Source organism: Plectropomus leopardus, chromosome 7 (genome assembly GCF_026936395.1).
Source record: "Plectropomus leopardus strain MGB_pleo_1.0 chromosome 7, ASM2693639v1, whole genome shotgun sequence".
Lineage (NCBI taxonomy): Eukaryota > Metazoa > Chordata > Actinopteri > Perciformes > Serranidae > Plectropomus > Plectropomus leopardus.
The window spans coordinates 33,628,565-33,643,748 of record NC_142182.1 but is presented as its reverse complement, the minus strand read 5'-3'; the positions used below and the strand labels follow the sequence as shown (position 1 = coordinate 33,643,748).

At 35.3% G+C, this 15,184-nt stretch overlaps 1 protein-coding gene across 5 annotated transcripts; it reads right to left on the bottom strand.

Moving 5' to 3' along the window:
* Positions 1-3,812: 3,812 nt before the first annotated feature.
* LOC121950355 (uncharacterized) lies at positions 3,813-13,698 on the bottom strand. Of its 5 annotated transcripts, none has more exons than XM_088080564.1 (9): positions 13,591-13,698; positions 11,350-11,465; positions 11,121-11,263; positions 10,490-10,656; positions 8,788-8,877; positions 7,301-7,466; positions 7,068-7,214; positions 5,614-6,303; positions 3,813-5,112 (listed from the first exon to the last, which is right to left on the bottom strand). In XM_088080564.1, exons 2-9 carry the CDS (start codon positions 11,396-11,398, stop codon positions 5,062-5,064), a joined length of 1,503 nt encoding a protein of 500 aa, XP_087936690.1. In that variant the 5' UTR covers positions 11,399-11,465; positions 13,591-13,698; the 3' UTR covers positions 3,813-5,061. The 5 variants fall into 5 exon arrangements, with proteins under 5 accessions (XP_087936690.1, XP_087936692.1, XP_042352253.2 ...); XM_088080566.1 differs by having other exon boundaries at positions 11,121-11,191; XM_042496319.2 differs by lacking the exon at positions 13,591-13,698 and having other exon boundaries at positions 11,350-11,575.
* Between the last annotated feature and the right edge of the window lie 1,486 nt (positions 13,699-15,184).

The following is a 15,184-nucleotide window of genomic DNA, read 5'->3' as shown; positions in this document are numbered from 1 at the left end:
TAAAAAAGAAAAAGAAAAAAAGCTGAAAATTAGGGAAAACTAAATAAAAGGAGGGAAGGAAAGATTGTTAAAAAGAAAAAAAAAGAAAAAATACCTGAAAAAAGTTGAATTTATAACTGTCTGGGTCATTTAAGGGGCCATTATCACAGTGTCCGGGGCAAACTTCCTGAAGGTATTACACAGCAACAGTTTCTGGGTAACATATAAATTAGAATGAGTATAATAATAATAATAATAATAATGATAATGATAATAATAATAATAATAATAATAATAATGATAATAATAAAATCTCAGTAATTCTTTTTATTAAAACTAATGTATTTAAGTACTGATACAGTAAGCTGTCAAAGCAAATATAAACAATTAAAAATACATTTAATTTATAATTTGTTACTGTAGTTTTAGGACATTTGTCCCTTCGCTTTTAGAAATATTTTCTACTAATTTCTTGCAATTTTCTGGATATTTCTGGCTAAGTTGCTCCCTGTGATTTCAAAATAAAACCGAGTTGGGCCAACTCTAGCTCACCTAGCCGAGCATGCATCCCATGTAAGCTACTTAGCTTACATGGGATGCATGGCAGCGACCTGAAATTGACCACTGGCTCTTTGTTAGATGTCATCCCCTCTCCTTCCTGTCAATCTCCAGCTACAAAAGTCCTAAAAATATCTTAAAAACAAACAAAAAAGACACACCATTTCAGCTGACCTGCAACCTAAATGAGATCAGTAAAAGCCCATCCATATAATCAGTTCACCCCAACACTCCCACCCACGATGATCCAGGAGCGGAAATGACTGCACCTCTGCATGGCCCATCATCGCAGCTATAATAGCTTGTTAAGCAGGATGTGATCGTTAAGAGGGAGCTGCCTCAGCAATCACAAGCATGATTACACCACGGGCACACATTTAATCTCTATGGGAAAGCCGCAGGAAACGACTGTGGTCATGTTGGTCGATTAATCCTTTGAAACCTGGATCGACATCAGTTTTCTTGTGCTGCATTCAGGTGCCTTTCAAAAGCTTTGCTTCTTTGAAACATGGTGGAAAAAGGCAACAAGCAGTTTGGCCAGAAATATCCAACAGATTGCAAGAAATTAGTAAAACATGACAGGAAAATTAACTAAACATTAGTTTTAAAGAAGAGGGAAGGATTATCAGAAGAAGAAAAAAAAAGGGAAAATCCAGAAAACTATAATTATAATTAAAATACTTTTATATTTGAAATGATGTTACACAAAAATGTAAAAAAAAAAATTATAAATAAATAAATACATATTAATAAATAAATGTTGTTATATATTATATTTTACTTTTTTTTTTCTTTTCCCATTTAGTGAGAAGTGGGACAACAATGGTAACACTGGACAGATAGCTTAGTTTGTTTGCTTTTCTGTGTGTGTGTGTGTGTGTACTTATATAGGTCACTTTTTTGTGACTTATTTACTCATGTTATGCAAATTTTTGAGCCATGTGTCGTTAATTTGCTCGTTGCCTTTTCCCCACATTGTTGATAGAAATCAAACCAATTTGGTGTCAAAGGGGTAATTATGGTTTCTGGGCTGTGGGTTACAGATTTGCCTCAGCTCAGGTTGTACCAGATGAGTCATATGGAGAACATTTTGTTCAGAGTCACATCCGAGTCATCGTCACGTCTTTGTGCAATGGCTGCAAAATAAGCATGAGTGCTGCTGCTGAGTCTGACAAATACAAAACAGCTACAAAATAGAAATGGGGACACTGGCTGCAGGCAAAAGCTACATAACAAGCAACTCAGCATCATTCCATCTCAAGTGTGTTACGAAGCAATAGTCTTAGATATTGTGATGGTCGATTATTCAGGCCAGCTCTAGTACAAAAATCATACACATGTATGCTGATAAACACCGAATATGAGTGTGCAAAGTAAAGCCACAGAGATGTGATTGTTCTCACTCTCACCACCAGCTATGGAAAATAAGGTAAAGTTGACACTGCGTGTCTTCCCACTTGCAAATTTTGGTTCTTAAAACGCTCTGGGAATGGTACAGCGCAATGTTTTATTAATGTTTTCAGCAGTAGGTTTTGTTTAAGCTCCCAGAATGTTCTTTTTAACTCTTAAAAACGTTAATAAAGTTAAAGTTAAAGTTAATTTGCTGGATTTAAAAAAAAACATGAAGACAATAAGCAATTCTCTAATAGAATTGCTTATTCTAATAATAATAATAATCATCATCATTTTAAAAAATGACCTGAAAATTAAAAATAAATAAATAAATAATAATAATAATAATAATTTTGAATAGGAATTTTGAATTTGAAATAGAAATTTTCTCAAGCTTTAAAAAAAATCCACTAATTAAGTCATCTGAACAGCATATGAAACCTGGTTAATTCTCTCTAAACATTAGAAAATATATTAAAAAAAATGTTGTTTACTTATCACATTGCATTACATGTTCATTAAAAAGTCTGTAATCTCAGTCCTCAATAACATTTTCTGAATGTTGATTTGAAAACGTGCTCCCTTTGTTCTCATGTAACAATGTTGGAGCGTTTTATAAACGGACATTCTGTAATCTATCACCTCTCACCATCACCAAAACATCTTCAGAATGTTGCAGTTATAACACTGCATCATATTCAGCTTTTAACCTTACAGGATCATTATTTGAAATGATAAACATCCTTAAAAGGTGCTATGAACATTAGATCAAGATGTTTTATTTTAAAACATTATTAAAACTTGTAGGTAATGCTGGCCAATGTTGTGGGAACGTTCCCTGCTAGCTGGGGTAACTCTTCTGAAAGGAGAGGATGTTGAAGTCAGTTAAACAGTGTGCAGTCATCATAGCAGCCAGTTAATTCTCCTATTATCTCCAGTCCCCTTTATGAGGGCGGCATCAAATATTCAAGGCAATACAGCGCCAATTGTGTGGCTTCATTAATTACAAGTCTCACCGAGAACATCTGTTTAATTATGATTCCAGCAGAGAAGCTTCTGGTGCAACGTGATACTGAGGCTGTAAAGCAGCCGAGACTGTGAGCGACTGTTTCTGTGGTTGAGAGGGGCCAAACAGGGTGTGAAGCTCACACTGACTTCTCTCCACGGGACCCTGTCTGTTTTAACTTGATGTAATTTAAGATGAAGCCTTCAGCTCTCACAGCATGACGACAGCGGAGGTCTGACAGACGGCTCTGTGGCAGATGGAGAGATTCTTGTGAAGTTAGTGCTGCAGTGTAGCAATATTCCCTACATTTGGACTTATTTGCCATTTTTAACCCTTCTTTTGGCCTGTAGAAGCCTGATATAAACAATTCATTTACAATTGGTTTATAACACATTCTAAATAAATATTAAATATGTTAGGCCTATATAATTATTCATCATATGTGTTTTTTTTTTTGCAATTAGGTATTTCATTACAAATGTCAGTTCTCAAACTCCATCTGCTGATGAGGGCCATGAAAATGTGAGAAGCTCCAAGAGAAGGAAGGGCACCTTTCTTTCTTTCTTGAAACCACGATTTCCCAGATTTCATGAGTTAATGTATTTATTAGTTATTGTATATATAAACAGCCTAAAGCCTGCCTGTGAGAGATTTGTTCATGTGTATAAATTATTTATTCTTATAGAAATGGCAAAATGTGTTTATACAGTGGTAGAGTCAGTCATTGATTAATTTAGCTAGGGCTCATGTGTAATTTTTCAAAAATTTTACAAAAGCATACTCATCCAGAAAATAAACATGACGTGTTGGAAAAAAAGATCATTCTAGAGATGGAAAAAACTGAGTCCAAACATTAGATTATGGGTCCGTGAATACTTTATTAACCATTTACTTTATTAACTTTGTTTACCACCAAAGTGATGTTTCACTCTTCATCAGACTGATTGTATAATGTGCTATAAACCATTTGTTAATTAATTCTTTATATACTGCTTTTAAATGCCAAAAGTAGGGTTAAAAAACCTCAAAGGTCTTTTAATTAAATATTTGTGGGAGCATAATGTGCTCTCGTCCAATTCAGAATTTTTGACGGATACATTAATAAATACCGATAATAATACATTATAGTATTTCATAAAAAACATATTAAGTATGAATCTACTGCTTATAAATGCTAAATATGGGGTTAAAAAGAACTGTAACCAGAACATGTTTTTAGATTTATAGTGTATTTGAAATCTCTTGAGTTGCCTGTCCTCACCAAAGAACTACAGAATTATGCTGCTGTGATAATAGAATGAAGATATGATTTTTCTGCTACCTTTTTTTCTCCAGTGTTCATTTTATTTTGCATATACTGAAACAAGTGTATTGTGTGCTTTGAGTATTATCCAGATACACAGTGACATGCAATCATGCGCTTATTACATCCTGTTAACCTCTGTTTTCGAGACACTTTATCATCTTAATCAAAGTTGTGAAAGAGACGGAAAATATTGTTGATCTTCCAAGCCAAATCGTTTTACATTTTAATGGGTTAGAATATCTTGGTTTGCGTTACACACTTGCAGGGGAAGCCTCTTATTTCCATATACTGTATCTGCCACCCAAGTTCTATAAAATGTTACTGCCTGTAATCACCTAAAAAGATAACTCTGAAAGCAAGTACAAAGAAAGGTTACTCTGTTGTTTAAACTATAATTAGAGAGCAAAAGAGAAGCAGATGATAGAAGATAATAAACGACATTTCAACATCTTTGACACACTTCCTCATTGCTGTCATACACGGAAATTTGAAATATGTATTCAAATAATTTTTACTGTGAGTGGAGTGCAGCATTTATGGTAGCAACCTGGAGTCAAAAGTATTTTTAAAGATCAGTAGTAAACACAGCACATCTATTTTTCTCTGGAAAAAAAGCTTTTGATACTCTTATTTATTTAAAATCAGAAAAGAAAATGTTAATGCGTATCTTTTAAATAAATACAAGAAACAACAAAATACAGAAAATGTTTGAATAGCAATGAAAGTCCATATTAAATATATAAAAGAGGCTTCTACACAGTGTTTATTAGACAGTAGTGTCAGTAAAATTAGTGAACATCTTCTTCAGAAGCTGGCAAGGTCACCATTTCCTCTTGACCTCAGGGAACAGCCATTTCGGTTTATCATTCTGCTGGAGGGGAAAAAAGTTTATCATTAAATAAATAAGATGAACAGCTCTACTGATACAGATTATTAGTAGTTAATGAGACTGATAACCGATATTTGAAACCGATATGCATTTACAATTACAATGAAAATCTGTCCTTCAATATTCAGAATTTGAAATTCCAACACAGAACTTTGTTGAAATGCCTTTAGCAAATGTTTAACCAAACTTAAAAATTTTAACATCATATACAGCGAGTTTCCAGCAACTTTTTTTAAATAAAGTCAAGTGAAAATTTTAATAAAAAAATGAAAAAATAAAAATAGCTCTCTGTGGTTTCACAAAGTAAAAGTTCCTCCCTGCTGACCCTTTCTTTGCACTTTTTAATTGATTGTGTCGGTGATCATTCAAATAAACCTATACAGATAATTAGTACAACGCCAAATATGGGGTCCAATAATCGGCCATGCTGATAATCTGTCGACCCCTATCAAGTATTCAATGGAAAGCATTTTGACTACCAACCTTTAACCCCCAGGATGAGTGGTGATGTTTGGGTCTGATGTCCTCCAGAGGCTCATAAGTGTTGGTTGCGTCCTCGTGGCAGGGAATCAGCTCGTAAGTGTTGTCATGAGGGAAGCGGCTGATGACGGCTTCATCTGGGACCTCAGCATACACCGAATCACTGTGCTGCTCTGGCGCAGATGATCTGGTGTGAGAGGATGTAGTGTGTGGGCTACCGGGCTTGCCAGCCAGGTGATAGACAGCACCGTCACTCATGTGTTCCATGCTGTGGCTGCTGCTCGCTCTGCTGCTCGAGTCTGTCTTCTCCAGCTGTTGGCCAAAGTAAGTGGTCTCTCTGACGGGTTTGGGGGAAAGTCTGGGTGGCGTGTGTGGGGGTGCGCTCAGCCTATAAGACTGCTCTGCATCCGAGCTGTTGTCCAGACGTGGTAAAGACCTGCTCTTGGTGTCCAGCAGGCTGAGCTCAGAGTAGACAGACTCTGGTCCAGACGGAGGACTACACCTGCTGTTCTGATCCTGGCCTGTGGATCTCACAGCTCTGCCTTCTCCAGGGAAACCGTCCTGACAGCTGTGTTGAAATCTGGGTATCTCCCTTGGTGATTGCTTCCTGAGCTGAGCGTACAAAACCCTGTCCGGGTCATTCAGGGGGCCACTATCAAGGTTTCTGATCCTCCGGGGCAAAGGTGGTACTTCCTGTTTAACAAAAGAAGCCATGATAATAATGAGAATAATAATTTTTTTTAAAAAAAAGATAACATATACTACTACTACTAATAATAAGCAGGATCAAGAAAGAATAGATTAGATAAGATAAGAAGATAAGTTAAAAGATCAATTAACAGACAAATTAACGAGACAACCTCACATTAACCCTTTGAACCCTGAGCAAATTGGCTTGATTTATTTCAAAAACATAGGGAGAAGGTAATTAGAAACTTAATAAGGAATTACAAAAAATTAACATAAAATAGTGAAAAAAAAACAAAAAACCTAAAAAAATATCCAAAACGCAAAACAAACAAGGAAATTACCTGAAAAACTAGTAATTAAAAAAAGTAATATATATTACTGTAATTCTGTAACACAATTCTAGTTATACAATCATTATAATTACAAATGGTTGTCTGGACATTTTCCCCTATCTTTTTTCATTATGTGTATTTTTTATTTTTATTTTTTTATGACATTAAAAAAATCTATAATTATATTTTTCAAATATATTTTTCTACATTTCTTGCTTATTGCCTTTCTCCCTTATTTTCTGAAGAAATAAAAACAATTTTCCCAATTTGTCCAAAGGTCTAAACCTTTGTTAAAGGCATGTGAATGAAGCACAAGACAGGTGATATTAATCCAGGTTTCAAATGGTTAAAGCAAGTCTATAAAAATAGGTTTTAAGAGGTGATTTAAGAAAGTCACTGATTCTGACAGGTGGTTCCAAAGCTGAGGGGCCTCACCTCTGTTGTCCTGTTGCTTTTTGGTGGCCGTGCAGGTGGCTGCTCTGAGGTCTGTGGTTTTCGAGTGTTCTTCATGACACCAACAGTGGCCCAAGGCTTTTCTTTGGGGCTCACCTGGATGGTGTCATACAGCTCTCTATTTGGCACCTACAAGAACAAGAACAAAACACCAGTAAGACCCTCACTCTTGATCAATGTTAATTAAAGAAAATGAGTGAGGAGTTTTGTCTCACCTCAAAACAGGAAGATGTCAGGTACTCTCCAAACGGCTGGATGGGGTTTGTCTTGTAGTGTTCTATGAGATCAGCCAGCGAGTTGTGCCCTTCAATGTCTCCACAGACTACAAACTGTCCTGATTCGCTTTGGCTTATCATGAAATGTCGACACCGATCTCTGCCTCTGAAACACAAAATTCAAATTTATGATAAAAAAAACAAACAAAAAAAACCCAACACATAACATGAATGTCAACTTGAATGCGAGTTTAGTTCAAATGACTTAAACAGGATCTGTGGTTGAGATGAAATTTTTAAAAAGTGCTTTCATTTTGTGTTTGATTATTAACCCGTTAAAGCCTGGACTGGTGCCACACCTTACAACGTTTGAATCTTGAGCTTATGGTTTGATTTATTTTAAAGACATGGCTTAAAAAAGGCAATGAGCAACTTGGCAAGAAAAATTTTCTCCTGAAAATTAATAAATTAATAGATTCAGGATTTTCTTTTTTTTTTTAAAGATTGGAAAATATATCTAGATAACTATATTTATAATTATCATAACTATATATAATATAAATGTAAAATTATTTCACAGAATTATCATATTTTTAAGCACTGTTTAAGCACAGGTAATTTCTTTTTTTTTTTTTTTTTATTGATCTTTGATTGTTCATTTGTTTTCTTTTAGGTAATTTCCTTGCACTGAAGTCTACACTTACACTGCTTAGAAGCTGTCCCAGAGGTACAGCAGATTTGGTCCAAAATCCTCACATGGTGGGTTGGGCTCTTTTCAATACTGAATAACTTGTAGAGGTATTGATTTTTTAAGATATACATGCAATAACACATGAATATTATAAGCAAACATTAAATAAAGAGGGAATGATTGGCACAAATTCCAGTCAAAAACAAGCTTAGTCATGAAAGTGAGGTTCTTTTTCAAATAAGCTCACTGAAAACGCCATCAGTGTGTAAATAAGCCTGAAAAGGTAAAACATTTCTGCAAATAAGGTCAAATAAATAAATAAATAAAGCTGAATTCATTTCCTGTACAGTCTTATTTTGAAATTCATTCTTTTTTCATTATAGGTGTATATTTTGTAAATATAACTTAACTATTAAAATATAATTTTCAAATTTTTTACAAGATGCTTATTGCCTTTTCACCATATTTTCTTAAGAAATCAGTTTTACCATTGTCTGTATAGTGATACACCTGTATGCTATACTATTTTGTGGCCTGGGGAAGAAATTACCTAAATATTAGCAAGAAATGAGTGAAAAAAACCCCCAAAACAAACAAGGAAATGACCTGAAAAAACTACTTAAAAATAATATTTATTTAACACAATTTTAGTCGTACAGTCATGATAATTATAAAATTTTAAATCGTTTTCTGGACATTTCCCCCTACCGTTTTGCATAAAATATAATTATATACCAAGAAAGGAAGGTCAAAAACAAACAAGGAAACAGGTTGTTGAGAGTAAACCAATACTCACTTATAAGACAGTATGTATCCAATGGCCTTATCGCTGAGACGGATCAGAAAACAGCCCAGCTCCTTTTCTCTAAATATTTCTTCAGCATCCCTGTAGACAGAGCATGAACGACTTTAAAACTCAAACTTAGAGAAGTGTTTCCCAAAAGCCCCAACTTGGCCAGGCTTTACAGGAACAGTGAGGCAGAGGGGAGTAAGGTGGATCACGTAATTTACCTTGGAAATTTCATCACATCATAGGAAAGTCCATTTGGTGTCAGTTTTTTTTCAAGTCATTTGCCAGGGTTTATCGAAACTGTGATCTTTATGTAGGTGTCTACAGTATGTCTGCAAGACCATGGGCCCTAAATGTCAGCTTTAACCCTTTGAGACCTGAGCAAATTGGTTTGATTTCTTGTAAAAACATGAGGAGAAGGCAATAAATATTAGGATATTAGCAATAAATAAATAAGATGCAAGGAAATTACCTTAAAAAAAGCACCACAAAGAGAAAAGTGCTTTAAATGAAAAAAACAACAAACAAACATTATATTCTATGTGAAAAGAATATAGTATTTATGTAGTAGTAGTATTTAAGATGGCGACTCACAAGAAAACTTAGAAGTCTGAGGAAGAGCGTTTTGGCCTCTTTAAGGGGAGCCCCCCGGTGAGCAGACTACGGCATGTGCGTGTCTTAGTTTTGAATCTCTTTTTTGAATCTCTTAACATTATATTCTATAACACAACTTTAAATATGTAATTCTAATAATTTTTAATAAAATATTCTAGTTTATTCTATTTTTCTTCAATTCCCCCCCTTAAAAAAACAATTTTCAGGTAATTTTCTTGTAACCTATAACAAATTTCTTGTAATTTGTGGGGTGTTTCTTGTTAAGTTGCTGGCTGACTTTTTCCTCATGTTTTTCAAGGGTTAAACAGCTTGTAAAGGCGTCTGAGCACAGCACTAGAAAACTAATGTTGATCCAGGTTTCAAAGGGTTGATTAAATGTCACTCTACCTGACGTACACTCACTTAAAGTGACAGAACTTCAGTAATAACTTAGAAACATTTATTTTCTTGATGCATAAAAATACCTTTTATATTTAAAATGTGGCAGGTCAGTATAGAAGTTCATTATTGTAAAAATAGAATGAAAAGTTTTTTGTCACAAACAAATGCATTACATTAACTTTTGCGAAATTATCATTGGTGTAATGTAACAAAGTAAAAATACTTGTATTGTCCTTGATTTTTTAAAAAATATTTCAGTCAACTTTTACTTGTATTCCACAACATTTCCTAAATATAACGTGCACTCTTACTATGCTATATTTCCCCTATGCATTTTATTTATTTACCACAAAACTGGGAAGGAAGGGAGGAGGGAATGAATAGACGATTGAAGGAATGGCAAGGGAAGGAGAGAAAAAAGGAAATTGTTCTTAAATCCTTGAAGTTGTAAAAAAAACCTAGTTTTTCTTCAGGTAGGCTTAATTTTTAAGGTAGTGTATGTTACGGGAAAATAAATGTCTTAATTCACATTTACTTTCAGTACTGAATTAGATTTAATTTATTACAATTATTTTTGATACTTAAGTACAGTAAAATATCAGATACTTTAAGACTTTTACTCAAGGAATATTCTATGATATGACTTTAACCCCCCCCCCAACTGCTCACTTCAGTTGTTTTTTTGTCCACATAATGAAATGTTTCCTCTTACTTTCTTGTGACGAAGCCCAGGAACCAGGTGGGGAAGAGGCCGTTGTGGACTATGAGCGGCACTTGAGTCTCTATGAACCACTTTGCAGCCAGTTCCCGGAGTCTTCCTTCAGTCCCTTCAACATGAGAATCAAGCGGAGGCTCCCTGTGCTCCATCCTCGCCCGGTCCTAATCAAAGCCGCACAGACAGCTGATGAAGACCAGCATTCATTCCCCGAACATATGCGGTGAGGGCACATTTTAACCGTCTAATTTGCTTATTTTCCAGGAGGTGTCAACCAGGGACTAAAAGCAGCTCAATATTCTCATTGTTGGAGGAAATACTGGATAATTTGTGTGTGTTTTCAAAACATAAACTGTAGAATAATTCCTTACTGTTATATTACAATATTTGTTTAAGTCAACATGATGCACAAAAACTACTCAGAATCCATAAAGTCCATTTTCGCTCTACAAATAAGGCTGTTTTCTCTTTTCATCCAACAAGACTTTTATTTACATTGACCTCGGCTGCTGTAAGTGACACAGATGTTAAGCAAACTCTTACTTTGCATGGAGATATAAGGTTAATAAGTTAGTCATTAAAGCAGTAAGAGAGCAGTACTGGTGAGCATGATGAGGACAGTTCTTACCTTGAAGCAAAAAGTCAGACAGCTCCTCAGGCAGGGGGACTTGGTGTGTCTCTGGTCTTTAGTCCTTGACCCTGAAAAGTGGTGAATCTTCTCAGTTCTGGGTTTTTGTTGTCTGTACAAAACGCAGCAATTTTTTTCAATCCCTAAAATAACAATGGACAATGACATTTTATTCTCAGTATAAAAGAGCCAATATACTGGTGTTAAAAGGTGAGAAATGTGTACATACCTTTCTTTGAGAGTGTGTGCTTTGAACCTGGTGTCATTTCAGCCAACATTAAAATGTGTCTCAACTTTTGAGCAGTCTGTACCCTCCAACCTAAGGTCTTCTGAGGGAGTGCGACCCTACACGGGAGATATAGACAGATGACATTTACAATTACACACTTTTTTCCACCGCCTTGGAAAGCAGTGCAACAGCTCAGCAGTGTTCATACGCCTCATTTGCATGTCAGAGACGCCTCAGGGCTGCTGAACAAAGCAGGAAGAGAAACGGAAAGCAAGCTGTGCAGGAGCTGTGGTTTGTGTGCGCACGAGTGCGTTGGTTTGCAGGAGATGTTTTGCCCACAGACTGTCTGATTACTGTAGCAATGGGAGGTGAGTTGCGTCAACAGTCCACGTAGTGTGTTTCCAGACCTGGGTTTGCAGTGAATACTGATCACAGCTGACAAGGTGGGAGCAAAGAATGGAAATGTTTGGGAAGATTCACAGAGATTTTACAGGGCATTAACAAAATTCTAATAAGATGAGTTATTTCCCAGCCTTGTTTTTAAGGCTGTCATAAATAATGGCTTTCTCATTCCCCCCATGGCTGAAGCGGTCGTTATGAATCATCTCTCTGCTGAATTCTGCTCAGCGATGAGCAGTAGGAAGTCCCTATGGGGGAGATACCATAACTAGAGAGAGTCTGTGTCATCCTGAGCGGGATGAGACTGAGATCTAAGTATTCCCCGTGATAACATTGCTCCAACTCTGATCTCAGGTGAAACACTGCTACTTGCACTGCACGCAACTGATTGAACTTGACTCTGAAGGTGTGATCAGTGTTGTTCTGAAAGTTTATAATGCTGCTGAAAGTCCCCTAGATTTTTGTTGTTTTTTTTAACAATGACAATCAAGATCCTATATTCTCGTCTCGTCTCGTCTCGCATGTCATCTCATATGGTAGGGTATCGTATCGTGTATCATATTGTATTGCATATCATATATCGTATTGTGTCGTATTATGTATCGTGTATCATATCTTGTATCATATCTTATTTTAATAGACATTTTATAGGTACTGTAAAACTTCAAACAAAAGCCTAGTCCCAACTAAATGCCCAGTCCCTTTTATTAGGCGGGTTTGGCGACACATTTTGACAAATAAAGGCCTGTCTCAGTTGGAGGCCCATCTGGTCGCCATGCAGTTCATTTTTATAGAAGTTCTCAGGGTTGTCGGCTACCTGCTGGAGATAACGTTAGTTAGCTGCTTAGATCACACATACAATATGTATATATTGTATGTTTTAACTTTTGTCAATACGGACATGCTACACACAGTTAGCTTGGTAAAATCCTTAACAATTCAATCACTAAGCTATTTTTACTAAAGCCAAGAGCACCAGTGAGGACGGTATTATCGGCATGTTACACACGAAAATGAGATTAGCAGATGCAGAAGACTATTTTTTAAAAAGCCAGGGAAACATGCCCATAATTATCATAATTATATATTTAAAATTATTTTACATAATTATTATAGTTTAATTAATTATTTTTTTTTAGCATTTTTTTCCAGGTCATTTCTTGCTTTGTATTTTTTTATTTTACCTTCTTTTTTTTGTTTATTTGTTGGTTTTTGTTTGGAATTTTTGACATATTTTCATTTGTTTTTCTTGTTCTTTTCACAGATTTCTTGCCAACCTCTGGGTTATTTCTTTATTTGTTGCTCAATTTGCCAAAGTTGTGAACTTACCCAGATCACCCAAATGTTAAATAATGTGATTGTATTTCTGTCATTGCTTACCACGTTTGGTATGAAAAGAATCAAAAGCCCGTTCCATATAGACGCCTCTCCCAAATATGACTCTGATGAGTTCAGTGATTTAGGCAAATAATAACCCGGTTTAGAAAATAATGGCCTAGGTTAAGTTATATGGTACATTATCCATCAAACCAGCTGCTGTTTACCCAATTGTTGCACTGTTATGCTCCATGTATGACTAAGTATTGCTACAGTACCGTCACTTAGAATTTCAACATCACCTCAACAGTGCCGTTAGTTTTAAACATCTTAGTGAGTCATTATGTGCTCCTCTGGGGGTGTTTGGGGTCAAATATTGTCACCGTTTATGTGTCTGTACAGATTCAGTAGTATTATAATATAATGACTTGTTAACACTGTGGGGACAACATAGAAATGTATGTTAATCTGCAGCAGCTGTGATGTAAACAGATTATAGAAAGGAAGCAGAGTTATTACAGTTACCAGACAAAAGGCCTTTTTTTCAGTCTTGTGGTACCATACTGATGCGTAGGATGTGGGCCTATGAAAGGTCACAGGTCAGTTGATGTCTGTAAAATGTCATAACAACAGTCACATCACCTTTAAACCTAGAGGGGAAACAAGCATTTTCACAAACAACCTCACTCTCCCAGAGGTAAGCCAAAGTTCAACTGACCGAAAATATTCATGTAACAAAACAGCAAAACACAAGTTATCGCAGGTGGTTTTCAAGGTTTTACTGTATTGTTTCAACAGGAAAAAATAATAGGTGTATATCAAAGCATAATACTGGTGATCATGTACTGTTTTTTGTCTAGGACCATCATTCATCATGTCATGGCATGTCATGTCTACAACCAGCAATCAACCTGACACATGTTGAGCTGCGCGTTCATTTCTGCAGCTCCAGCATGAGTTCTGATCCCAGCAGGAAACACTGCAACAGGCTGCAGTGTGTTCTGTTATAGAATTTAGTTTTATTGTATGAATCATACCGTGACTAGCATATAGTTAAATGCATCTCAACATTACAGATAAATACATCGGTGATAAAATACCTATTGCCATAACTGATTTCTTTATCAGTATACTGCATCTCCTACAATGAGCAGATTTCATTTTCTGAAGGTATTTACATATGTAAAAAAAACATGTTTTAAGTGATGCTCTTTTATTTCATTGTATCCACTTTTTATTTTCCTACTTCATAATTTGGATGCAAATGTCAAGATTTTTGTTTCCTTTTCTTATTGCCTTTTTTGGATATATTGAAAGTATAGGTAAAGACATGAAACATGAGGAGTGCAAGAAGGAAATGGTAAGCAACTAAGTCCCCAGCAAAAATCTAACCAGGAATTTATGAGATTATGCATGCAAACCATTAGGGAATTGAATGGCCAGTATAATAATTTTTTTTAACCTTACTGCATTTATTGGTGGCATGGTTGTGTATTCACTTCAGATATTGTTTTAAATTGATATAATATTGTGGTAACATGGTGCATGTAATATAGAATATTTTGTTTTTAAACAAATTACACAAACAAATTGACACAGAGAAATCTGGGGTTAAGTTCTGTTTAAAGACACAGAGATCAGCAGTGGTGGAATGCAGCTAAGTATATTTAGCCGAGTACTACTAAGTGCAAAGTGAGGAACTTTGGCATAGTATTTCAGTTTATACTCCTACTTTACTACATTTTAGAGTTAAATGCATGTATTACACATTTTCTAGCATGGGTTGCAAGAAGTAGATTTAGAAAGATATTTTAAAGAAGTGACAAACCTATATTCATAATGATCATTATAACATATTAGAAATTATGTCAAAATTAAAAATTACTTAGCACCTTTTTCAGGTCATTTCTTTGTTTTTTTTTAAATGTTATTTTTATTTTAGTTTTTTTCTTTCTTTTTTGTTGTACTTTTCACTAAGTTTTCTCTAGTTTGGGGGTAACTTCTTTCATTGCTCACTGCCTTCTTCCCATGTTTTTGAAAGAAATTTAGCCAATTTACTCAATGAAAATGTTAAACCTTAAGGATAAAGAGCCCAAAGATGTAAAACCATATTTGTCCC